Source organism: Condylura cristata, unplaced genomic scaffold (assembly GCF_000260355.1).
Source record: "Condylura cristata isolate star-nosed mole 26May11 unplaced genomic scaffold, ConCri1.0 scaffold00007, whole genome shotgun sequence".
NCBI classification, from domain to species: domain Eukaryota; kingdom Metazoa; phylum Chordata; class Mammalia; order Eulipotyphla; family Talpidae; genus Condylura; species Condylura cristata.
Window position 1 is genome coordinate 42,478,969 of NW_004567108.1, and position 13,131 is coordinate 42,492,099.

At 34.3% G+C, this 13,131-nt stretch overlaps 1 protein-coding gene across 1 annotated transcript in view; it reads left to right on the forward strand.

Annotated features, from left to right (window-relative positions):
* Positions 1-2,583: 2,583 nt before the first annotated feature.
* ADAMTS6 (ADAM metallopeptidase with thrombospondin type 1 motif, 6) overlaps positions 2,584-13,131 on the forward strand; it is a 217,283-nt gene continuing 206,735 nt past the window's right edge. The window contains exons 1-3 of the mRNA XM_004678267.1: positions 2,584-2,680; positions 4,789-5,153; positions 12,902-13,070. Of these exons, the coding sequence (XP_004678324.1) occupies positions 2,584-2,680; positions 4,789-5,153; positions 12,902-13,070 (631 nt within the window). The remainder of the gene's footprint in view (positions 2,681-4,788; positions 5,154-12,901; positions 13,071-13,131) is intronic.

The following is a 13,131-nucleotide window of genomic DNA, read 5'->3' on the forward strand; positions in this document are numbered from 1 at the left end:
TCATCTTAAACTACCTTCCAAGTTACCTGCATGGAAATAAGACTACTATTATTATTAATACTATTTTCCATTTTGCTGTCCAGATTTTGTGGACTATTTTTTAAATTTGTGATGATTGCCTTCAGCAATCTGACTTGTGAAATTCTGTTCATCTTTAAGCCTATCTTGAATGTTACTATTTTTCATAAACTTTCCTTGACCCTAATGTCCCTTACTCAGAGTCATCTCCCTTTTATGATTTCCTGTAACACCTTTTATAAATTTATGATGGTATATGTCAATCTGCCTTAATTTTTTCCATTGTTACTTAGATTATATCCTCCCAAAAGGGTTATGTCTTAATCTTTTTTCCCCTGTATTGTTATACCATTATTTATAACACGTACTAAGACAAAAGTTGTTGACTAATGAATTAGATTTTAAAAATTGTAATAGTTAAATAAATTTGTAGAGACAGTTGTCAGAATTTTTTTTTAAAAGATTTATTTATTTATGCACACAGAACTAGGGTACAGGCCAGAGGTGCAGGGGTGGTGAGAGGCTTCACCAGAGACAGAGTGGGGAGCAGAACAGGCAGATCTAAGAGGTACACTGCTGAGGGAAGCAGCAGGTGAGACAGGAGAGGTCTGCTGTGCCATGTGGATCACCTCCGGGATCAGGGATCAAATTTACACTGAAGTAGCTATGGCTAGCTTGCAGTACTGCGTCTTAACCTGTTGCACCACCATAGAGGGCCCAGATGTCAGTATTTTTAAATGGCTGTTGTTGTTTTATATGTTGTAATAACCAATATTTCTAGCACTATAGTAAATGAAATATCCCACATTAGTTAATTTTCCAATGAATTATAAATATCCCTTTATATCCAAAGTGGGGCCTCCCTGGTGACACAAGAGGTTAAACTCATCACTATGAAGCTATCCAAAGCCATTGCAGCAAGAGTTTGATCCCCCACCACATGGCACAGCAGGCCTCTCATGTCCTACCACTGTCTCCCTCAGCAGGGTATTTTGGTCAACCTGCCTGTTCTGTCCTCCATTCTGTCTCTGGTGAATCCTGTCACCACCCTGTACCTCTAGTTCTTGTATGCACAAATAAATCAATCTTAAAATATGCCAAAATGATTTTATTTTAACCATTATGCCCTCATCTTTTATTTACCTAACAAATGAAAAAGCTGATAATGCCACATATTAGAGATTTGGGATGAAACTTTTTCTAATATCTTTTTGGTAGCTTTCTATTTTACATTAGAATATTAAAATTGATTAAACACTTTATTATTAACTCAAGCATAATATTTTGAACATCAGATAAAGAGCTATAACACATTCATATACACAATGGAAACTGTTCAACTATGAGAGACTATTTGCCTTTCTCACAAATTGTATTACTTTATAGAGTTCTAAAGCTACATTTTAATTTCCTTCCTTTTTTTCACTTTTGTGCTATAGGTAATCTTTCTAGTCTCCTTGTTATTTGCTTCTTCTAAACTGTAGTGTGCTGCACTAAACTTAGTCCCACTGTAGTGGGAAATCAGGTAGCCAACTTTCCTAGTGCTCTGCATAAAATAAGAATTTATGAACAGAGGAAAGTTATAAGCAGAGAGGACTGTATCTGAGATAAGATTTGAAATGTTGTGATACTTGAAATGAGTTTAAAATTATTTTTTTCTTTTCATGATATGGATTTTTTTTCATCTACATTCTAGAGAGTTGCAATTGCCTCATACTTATTGCCTATGTCATATGCAAGGTGTCCAGATAAAGTCAATGCTTAAAATATACATCATTCAACTTTTTAGAAATTTAGTTTGTGCTACTGTCTGCTCAAGACAGGTGCTAAATGTCATTATGCATTTGTGGATCTACTTTGTATGGAAAAAAATGCAAAGATGCCTCATAAAGGAACAAATCAGTGTCTGGATATGAGTTACTAAACATATGTTACATAAAATGCACTTTGATTGTGAAGTCAGGCTCTCTTTTTTTTTTTTAAACAAAAGGGGGTTATTCCATGTATCTATACACTGTTATCTTCAAAGTTTAAAAAAAGAATTTTTATAATTCCTCTTCAGATTCCTTTGATTCAGTAGCGCTGGCATCCTGCAAACCATTTAGGTTTCCAGTTCTGTGTTTAGTCTTGTGAATGTTTATTTAGACTATAAAAAACTGCAGTGGTCTAATTTGACTATATTAAGTTATTTTATAGTATATGTCTTTTGGCAAGCATTCAGCAATATAGATCTGTCCATCAGGATATTTTTCAGTTAACTTAAAATTTTTTTTGTTTGTTTTTCTAGGTTAAAAAATGGCCATACTTTAGTAGCTAATCAACTTAATACTTTGCTTATGAAAATTTTACCATCATTATTTTTTTCATTTTGGATTGAGAAAATGAACCCAGTTATAGAAGAAAGTATGGGATTTTGGAAAAAAGTACCCGTTAAACAGTGGAACATCTACTAACTAATTTGCAAGAAGTTTTAAAGAAATAAATTGTTATGCTTCGATTTTGGTATGGTATTGACTCTCTAGCACATAGGTAGCCCTCCAAAAATATCAAACAGTTTTCTAAATTATGGAAATTTTGTGGAAGACGGTGACCTGGATTTTGAGCCTCATCATGGCTTCATCGGAATTTCATAGTGACCACAGGCTTTCATACAGTTCTCAAGGTAGGACTCGTGCTTTTGACACTGACAAAATATTGCTGTTAACATGACAAGAAAATATTGTGAGTATTTAGTTTGGGTAGAGTCTTGCTATATGTAGTAATAGCAGTAGAGATGTTTGCTGTCAGGTCAGTTTCCTAACTGCTAACAGCCCTTAGAATCTGTTTACCTTGTCTTACTAGTATTTAATAACCAGTAGGTTTTAGAGTTGATTGTTCTTTCTCAGAAGATGATAAATACAGGCATCTTCTTCTGGATCCTAAATTTTAAGAGACTTATTAATTTTTATTGTTTACAGGTAGGCTCATTTCAGAAGGAATCTAAAGTTTTATATTATAAAAGAAGAAATCAAATTCTGAGACAAGACTATTCTATTATAGAACCTTAGAAAAAAATGCTTTTCCAGGCTTAGGAATTTGTTTTAAGGTCAGAACCTGGGTAAAAGCATAAACCTTGTAAAACGGTACTTTTCCAGTTCTAACTCACAAGTATCCGTAATTTTCATTCACAGTATTCTTAGACCTAAATTTCATATCATAGAAGATCATAGAAAATACCTTAACAGGGGTCCCCGAATGTCACTTTGTTTTTCATGGACCAGTTCAGTTGTTATAGAATGACTGATAGGCATATACTTTTGGTTCCTCTCCCATGAATGTACAGAAAAATAATATTTTTTGGTCTGATAAGCCAGATTTTGGAGACTATTATATATTGATGTACATGCATATATATCCCTATGTACAAAATATGGTTCTCAAAGTGGATCAACAAAGTCAAAACATTTAGTATGGACTTTTATTTATAAGAAATGAAATCAATACTATCAATTTTTTCCACTTTACTATGGTTTCATGGGAGTTTTATTTGTGGGTAAACTCCATTTATAGATAGTGAGGTATTTGATTTTCTTTAGTGCCACACCTTGTTAAAGGAAGGTATGTTTAAGAGGGCAAATTGGTAATATTTAATAAACCTAAATGAGGAAAATATAATCTTCTATTTTTTTTGCCAATGTGATGATTTTTAACTGCTTTTTTGAGATATAATACATACACCTTATGATTCATTCATTTAAAGAGTACAGTCCAGATTTTTTAGCATATTCACAGAGTTGTACAACTCTCACACAAATTAATTTTAAAGCATTTTATGATGCAAAAAAAAATCCTGTACCCATTATCAGTTACCCCAGGTTCACTGAAAACCCCTTTAATCCCAGCCCTAGGCAACCGTAATCTGCATCTCTGGAGATTTGCCTATTCTGGGTAGTTCATGTAAATGTTATCATATACTTTGTTATCGTGATATCTCCTGTCACTTAGAGTAATGGCCTCATGTTAGATACTGAACTTTGATTTTGAAGATAATTTATGAAGATATACTCACATTCTACAATGTATCAGTATTGCTTTTCTTCTTATTGTAGAATAATATCCCCCTTTGTCAGAATACCACATTTTACTTATTTGATTATCAGTTGATGGATGTTTAGATTATTTCCTTCTTTTTGCTATTTTGAATAATGTCTCTGTGAACACTTTCATGTGGTTCTGTTTCTTCATTTCTCCTGGGTATTTAACTAAGAGTGTAATTGCTGGGTTAGATGCCAGTTCCATGTTTAACCTTTTGATAAACTGCCAGACTTTTTCCCAAGGTGACTGGAGTGTTTTATATTCCAACTGATGATTAAAAAAATTATTTATAAGGCTGTAGATGTTTTGTGTAAACTCTTGGGAACCTTTCATGAACAGATTTATATCTATTAAGCTATTTTTTAAAATATGTGTATTTTAAGTATTTTATTTCAAAAAAATATTGTTTTCTTGTAGAATTTAGTTATTAGAAACCATATTTTAATTTAAAAAGTAAGCGTTTCAAATAATTATAACATATTTTGAGGAATGTATCAATTAGGACTTGATTCATATTTAGATTAGAAACTTTTACTCTTTGATTTTATTTAATATAACTTTTTTGTTAATACCTCACTATAATAGTGCATAGTTTTAATTGATATCATTGTCATTTACACTGCTACTTCTTTGTTCTGTTCAATTTTCTTTTCTTCCATGTGTTTTTTCTGGATTCTCTGCCTTGTGATTACAAAGAGGAATTCCTAACTTATCTAGAACACTACCAGCTAACTATTCCAATAAGGGTTGATCAAAATGGAGCTTTTCTCAGCTTTACTGTGAAAAATGATAAACACTCCAGGAGAAGACGGAGTATGGACCCTATTGACCCACAGCAGGCAGTATCTAAATTATTTTTTAAACTTTCAGCCTATGGCAAGCACTTTCACCTAAACTTGACTCTCAACACAGACTTTGTGTCCAAACATTTTACAGTTGAATATTGGGGGAAAGATGGACCCCAGTGGAAACATGATTTTTTAGACAACTGTCATTACACAGGATACTTGCAAGATCAACGTAGTACAACTAAAGTGGCTTTAAGCAACTGTGTTGGGTTGGTAAGTAGATATTATAATTTTAAATTTCTGATGGAGAAGTAAATTCATAATGTAAAGTCTTTCCACAGATGAAAAAACTATGTATATATAAATTCGTGTTTTAAGTAGGGGAGGTATCATTTTTTATTTCTGCTCTGTTTGCATTTGGTAGTCTTTTTGATAATATTTGATTAATTTTTCAAAATAAGAACAACTTGTAAAGCCCTGTATTTTTAGTAGAAGAATGACTGAAACTTAAGGTTTCTTTTATATTTTCTGTTCAAAATATCTTTATGCATACATAAAATTCATTGGTGGGAGTTTAAGTGTATGTATATCATATGTGTCTATATTGGTTGGAAACAATGACACAATTGTCTTTAAGTTTCTTTTTATAATATCTTTATTAGTTAAAATTATGTACAACCTACTTATGATTGTACATTTTTAAAGCATAATCTTTTATACCAATATCTCTTTTAAAATGATTTTTCAGTAGTCATTTGGATATTGATAATAAATCTTACACTTCTGAGAATATGGATTAAAGAGTATAGGTAGGTAGGCATTTGCATCCATTCTAGTCTAATGGTAAGTATATAGGTCAAGCCTGCATATATTAATGGTTGTGCAACAAAGCATATTCCTACATTTTCTCTACTGTTTGTACCTTATTCAGGTTTTATTTGTGCAAAAGAGTACAAACATTTTGATGGCCAACTCATTTTCTTCATTTTGTCACATGTATGTCCTTATTTATACTTCAATATAAAAAAGCCACATAATTAGAATCAGGTTTAAATAAATACTAAATTTAAAAATAATAGCAAGAACTATGCAATAGAGGAAGTTTTCCTTATTGGTGTATATAAGAATTTGTTCAGAAAAGTTGCATTATCTGTAACTTTTTATAAGTCAAAATGATGACTTGTATTTTAAGACTTGAGTTTAGTCCCTATAAGTAGGCACATTGCAAATATTTAATACCACTGTCTTTATCTGTAAACAGTTAGGTTTTATAGACAAAACAGATTTATCTTTTTGAATAAAAGATAAGTTATCCAAAATAAATGTTTTAATATTTCTCATATGTTAAAATGACACTTACTGTTAAATATGATTAAAAAAAAATACTCTTTTTGATCATTGACCAAGCCATTTAAATTTGGTATTTACCTTAATTATGCCATTGATAGTTTCAACAGGTTGGTGAAATGAAAAATTTGAAGCTTAGAAAGAGTCTGATTATGTTGTGAGATTTGAGGAAAGAGAGATCGGATATGAGAATGAGTTAGAACATGTGGGAGATAATAAAATGAAGGCCTATCTGTAGAATATGGCACTGGGAATGGAAAAGATAGAATTAATTTGAATCACATTTTGGTGAGAAAATTTAAAGTATTTATCTTTTCTTTCCTGGAATCTAGTAGAACAGATAGTCCATATTTAATGGTATTAAAAATAAGATTTATTGAGTTTGGGTGAGATTTCTGTTTTAGAAGAGGATGTTTATAAAATACTAGTTGAGAAAGGAAATGCCAGAGGATTGCTGTATTGGCATGGAGGATGAACTTAGTGGTTTTGGTTATAGTAAATGTGAGAAGTGAAGAAGTAAAGGCTGATGAGCAAATGCACATCTCTCATCTTAGGATTTCTTTAAGTTATTTCCACATCTTCCTTTTTCTGAGTTTACATCCTGTTTTGTTAGAGAACATCTTAATTACCTCAGTAAAGATGCCCGAGACCCTCCCTGGTGGTGCAGTGGGTTAAAGCACAGCACTAAGTAGTTACTTCAGCATGAGTTCAATCCCCGCCTGGGAGGTGACCCACATGGAGTGGCAGACCGCTCCTGACCCGCCCGCTGCTCCCCTCAGCAGTGTACTTCGTGGATCTGCCTGTTCTGCTTCCCTCTCTGTCTCTGGTGAATCCTCTCGCCACCCCTGTACCTTTGGCCTGTATCCAAGTTCTGTATGTAAAAATAAACAAATCTTTTTAAAAAAGTCCCAAGAAGTAAAATTTCTGAGTCCTTGCCTGTTTGAAAGGTTTATGTTGCCTTCATATTTGATTAGTTATATGTGGAGGTATATGTGTGTATGGAGTTCTAGGTTAAAACATAATTTTTCTTCAAAACCATGATTAGTAGAATTGGTTTACTTTGGATGGCAGATAGAAATCTGTTCCTTGCTTTTCTTAAATTATTCTCCTCAGTGGAAGTATATGATCTTTTCTTTTTCCTTTCAGTTTCAAGAACTTTATGATGATATGACAGACTGTAGGTCTTCTTTTCTTGCTCCTACTTGATATATGATGGGTGCTTTCAACTAAAAAATTGCTCATTAGCTTAGAGAAATAAAATAATTGCTTAAAATTTTTTTTCTCCATGTAGCCTTCACCATTTCTGTAAATGATCCTCTGTTTCTCTTATCTTTCTCTTTTTTTTTGTTCTAAATTCTGAGATTATTCTGGTTTTATCTTCTTCTTCAATCAATTTAAATATTAGGGTACTCATATTTCTTATTTTCAAAAGCTCTTTTATTATTCCCTTTGTAACATTCTGTTCTTATTTTATGACAATCTTTCTGAATATAATCTTGAATATACAAAATATCTCTGAATATATTAAAGCCCCCTGACTATACTAAAGACTGTACCTAGTTAAAAAAGATCTGTGACACCATTAGACTTTATGGCTCTACTATGTCCACAGTTGCCTTTGTTCTTTTCTATTATTTATTCATCCATTTACCAAATACTGACAAATACCTGTCATATTACAGGCATTGTTCTGTTGTAAGTGCTAAGAGTGTTAACAGTGAACAACACAAAAATTCCTATCTTATACCTTGGATTCATGTGGAGGAGATTCACAATAAGATAAATATACAAAAACTATACTGTCTGGGATACTGAGATGTGTGAAGACTGAGAAAAAATACTGAGCAAAGACTTTAAGGGAAATAGGAAGGGAATGTTAACCCCTGAGGTATAAAATTTCTAGGTGGAAATCTTCCAGTGTAAGGATCTAAATTAAAAGTATCAAGCAACAGCAAAAAGATTACTATCACTAGAACTAAATGAAAAGTGGGGGAGTAATGGAAGTAACAGAGGGCCAGATGTTAGGTTTTAGAAGACTTAGGGTAATAATCAATAATAACTCCAAATTGAAGGCTGTGAATAGAAGAATACAGCAACCATCAATTGATATGAGAAAAACTCAGACATTAACTGAGCTAGAAAAGATATAGGAATAGGTTGGGGGTGATGATATATACTATAAAATCAGTTGGGGATATTAAACTTGAAATGTTGTATAGGCCAATGGATATGCAAGTCTGGAGTATGAGAAATAGATATGAATTATGGAGTTATAAACTTGGGAGTGATCAACATATTTAGATGACATTTAAAGCCAGGAATTCATGTGGAATTGTTTAGGGAAGAGCATAGATAAAATAAAGATCTAAGTACTGAATCTTTTGATGTTGCAATGGGTAAATGAAGTTAGAAGGATGTGGAGGAGAAAGGAAATGACAGAAAAATAAGAAAGTTGAAGAAAAATTGGGCAAATATTCTAGAAACAAGAGAAGGAAGTTTTTACAAAGAAAACTTGTTGAGTCAAAATAAGAGTGGGGCTGGAAAGTGACTATTGATTTTTATCAATAAGCAGGTTATGAGTGACCTTGAGAGAAAGGCAGTTTTAGTGAAGTCATGGTGAGCTTTGGAAGAGATGCAAAATTCCAATGGAGTAGGTTTACGAAGGAATATGAGAAGTGAAATGAGTATATACTTATTTTAAGAACTTTTGGTGAAGCAAGGTAATAATCAGTTGTTGCTGAAAGAAGTAAAGATGAGAAGAGGTTTTTATTTTGTTTTGCTAAATATGGAAATGATTATGTAGAGTGAAGAAATGATTATGTAGAGCCAAGAATTCTTTTGTTTTTAAAGATTTATTTATTTATACATACTGAATTGAGGTACAGGCCAGAGGTGTGGGGTGGGGGTGGTTCGGAGGATTCACCAGAGACAGAGTGAGGAACAGAACAAGCAGATCAACTGAAGTACACTGCTAAGAGGAGCAGCAGGGTGAGACAGGAGAGGTCTGCTGAGTCATGTGGGTCACCTCCTTAGCTGGGGGTCAAACTCATGCTGCAGTGGCTGTGGATAGCTTCATAGTGCTGAGACTTAACCCCTTGTGCTGCTAGGGAGGCCCCAGAAACATTACTGATGTCCTGGCTAAATGAAAAGGGATGCAATCATCAGCTTAAGTGCAATAATTGTCCTTACCTGGGAGGATAGATGGTTTTATGTAAATGGACTTAAAATGCAGATAGGTGAGTATTTGTGGCTGTCAGAGGTTATGTGATGTTTATTGGAATGGAAGATGGAAAAACAAAGTGTTAAGGGATTAAAAACAGAAGAGAAAGCATGAAATATTTATCTAGGAAAGTGTGATGCTAAGTGAATTTCAGAGAATGTAATTGCCATACCCTGTGAAGAGCACATTTAATTTAGTCAGGGTTGATTTAGTCAGATTAATTCAATGAAGTGAGAAACAGAAGAGAATTGAAGATGGAATTGAATCTGTGTTAGGAAGAAAGTAAGTTTCTGATGAAAACATAGCATCTAGTAGGTCTCGGCATGAAAGGATCGATTGTTGGAGTTGGATACTAGAGGGCATAGCACTGCAAAAATAGAAGAATGGGATATTTGAAATTGAGTTTCTGCAGGTTTGCAAATATTGATAATGCTGAAGTCTGGGGTTTGGCTGACTTTTTTTTTTTTTTTAAAGATTTATTTATTCTTACAGAATTGGGGTACAGGCCAGGGATGCGGAGGGTGAGAGGATTCACCAGAGACAGAGTGGGGTGCAGAACAGGCAGATCGATGAAGTACACTTCTGAGGGGAGCAGCGGGCGGGTCAGGAGAGATCTGCCTGGCCATGTGGATCTCCTCCGGGGCAGGCGGGGATCAAACTCATGTGGAACAAGCTTAAGCTTCTTTTGTGCTGTGCTTTAACCAGCTCTGCCACCGGGAGGGCCCTGGCTGACTTTTTAAGGTAAAGTGAAAGAAAAGATATTTGATGGAGATAAAGTCGAGTTGAGAGGTCATAGATTGAAGAGCCCATTTTGTGCTAATATTTCTTAACCTGGGGTTCAAACCCACCATGTGATAAGTACTCATAACATATTGGTTGAGTGGATAAATAAAGCCAGAACAATTCCTCAGAGGACTCAGGAGTTAGAATATGATGGTTGAGTTCAGGCTCCAATGTTATATGACTTTTCTCAGTCTCAGTTTTTCCTCTACAAAATGGGACTGAGAATATTTCAGAATACTTCAAAAGGGTCAAGATTAAGTAAGATTATGTGTGTAACATCTTATAGAGCACATAACAGAGTTTTCTGATTGCCCTTCCAGAGTCTTTCTGGTCTTGAAATTAAATATTTTGTTTACTTACCAGACTTCTGACTTTCCCCCTACAACCTGAGTTTCTTGTGTGGAACTTTCTTCATCTTTCCACCGATGATCCAGCTTGCTGTGACTTTAGTACTCTACTCTTACCAGCAGTGCTCTAGACCCACTTAGTACACTTCCTTATTGTCAAAACTTCAAGTTAATGCCTCTCTTGTCTAGGGACTTGCTTTAATTTTCTGTCACAATCTTTCTGGAAACATTATTCATGTTCAGGTATTAGAGTTTGTTCAATGGCCTATTATGTTATAAATATCAGTATTTGCATGTAATTTGGGGACTATTATCCTTAAAGTAAAGCAAACCATAATATGAAATGAGTAAGGACTGCTCATGTTTAATTTGTTTTTTGTTCCTTACCTCATTTTGTGTAGGTGGCTGCCAACTTCATCTATAAGTTAGAGTCGCTCTAATTATGTCTTGTCTTTCTTTCCAAGCATGTAGTACTTAACAGGAATTTTCCTAAACAAAACTATAGAGGCTTAGATTCAGAAGGACCTTAGAGATCATCTGTGCCAGAAATTTTCAACTTTTTTTCTTTTTTAAGTGGTACTGCACTTTTCTCAAATGAAATGTTATGTGGACATTTAATATATAGATTAATAAAAGCACAGTTGAGTCCCAAGCCCAGGAATCCAAGTCCTGTAGGTCTCCCTTTGTTGTCAGAAGTAATCCTCTGAGGGCACTTCTATGGAACCCTTAGGGCTCCCCAGAGTGCTATTTTAAAAGCCACTAATTTACACCAACCCCTTTCATTTTTGCAGCTGAGGAAATACACCCAAGAGAGTTTGTTTTACCCAGTGTTATAGGGTAAATTACTTGGACTAAGAGCAGTCCTAACTTGTGCCATACTTAGGAAAACTCTATTACATAAGAACAGAAGTTCTTATTTTTGATGGAGATAACTTTTACTATCTCACTTGTTTTAGTCCACGAACATTTACGACATGTGGCCCTCTCCTATGGCTGTAACTGATGCAGAGAAATATGAAGTGTAACCTTTATCTTTACAAAACATGTAGTATATTTGGGAAGATAAAACATGCTGTTGACAAGTTATATGAAATTTTAATATAGTTTCAAGACTTGAGATGCTTGAGATGTTCCAAAGCAGTGTGAAATTAATTAAAAATAGTTGATACCAATAATAATCTCAGTTGGAGGGTTAGAAAAAGTTTTAAAGAGGAGCAATGACTGAATTGCATAGGATGTGGCTTAAAGTAGAAGTTAGACAATACTAGAATAGGGACAGAGCTTTGTTTGAATTCTGTCTTCTTCATATAACTATATAATATTCATATAACTCTATGTAATATTCAGCATGTTCTTTTTTTTTTTTTTAAAGATTTATTTATTTGTGCATACAGAACTGGGGTACAGGCCAGAGGCTCAGGGGTGGTGAGAGGCTTCACCAGAGACAGAGTGGGGAACAGAACAGGCAGATTGACGAAGTACAATGCTGAGGGGAGCAGCGGGCGGGTCAGGAGAGGTCTGCCAAGCCATGTGGATCTTCTCCGGGGCAGGCGGGAATCGAACTCATGTGGAAGTGGCTTAAACTCTTAGTGCTGTGCTTTAACCCACTGCGCCACCAGGGAGGGCCTATTCAGCATGTTCTTAACTTCTATGCCTGTTACTTCATCTACTGATTGGGCATGGGTGTATGTGATTATATTAATGACGGCTATACTTATTAGTGTAACAAAGCTTTAAAGTGTCAATCGTTTATCACAATTGAAGTTAACTTCTACACTAATCAGATTTCCATGAGGTCACCCAGGTAACCAGGTTCTTCTTCTTTGGTGTCCATCTCCCTTGAGTTTTTGGGGTTTTCTACATTCAGTAGTACTGGGAACAGAGAGTAAAGGATTCCACTAGGGATGCTTTTTAAGGACTGGGTTTTACAGACCCAGTAGTATGTAACAATTTGTTCATTTTCTATTGGCCAAAACATGGTTACAACGTATATGTGAACACAGAGCATATAGTTCAGTTGTGTGAATAGTTTGGAAATAAAGTTAGTCCTAGCAAACATATAGTGAGGTCTTTGCTCTCTTTGTGAAAATATTAGAGGAATAATGATGTTTCATGTTTTGATCAATAAATGGCAGGCAGAGGTATTTCCACATCATTTTAAAGAGCAGAAAAATATGTTGTTATGCTCAGTAAAGATAAATCACTAAATTACTGTTTACACGTTTTAACCTTTTTTGAGAGGTATTATTTTATTTTTGATATTTTTGTATTATAATACTTTAAATGATTCTTCTTGGCAAATTCTTTGTTTCTTTTTCTTTTAGCATGGTGTTATTGCTACAGAAGATGAAGAATATTTTATTGAACCATTAAAAAACACAACAGAGGATTCTAAACATTTTAGTTATGAAAATGGCCATCCTCATGTTATTTACAAAAAGTCTACCCTTCGGCAGCGACATCTGTATGACCACTCTCATTGCGGGGTTTCTGGTGAGTGTGTGAGTGACATTTAGAAGGCATATTGTATTGGATTGAGACTCTTCCCCACTTT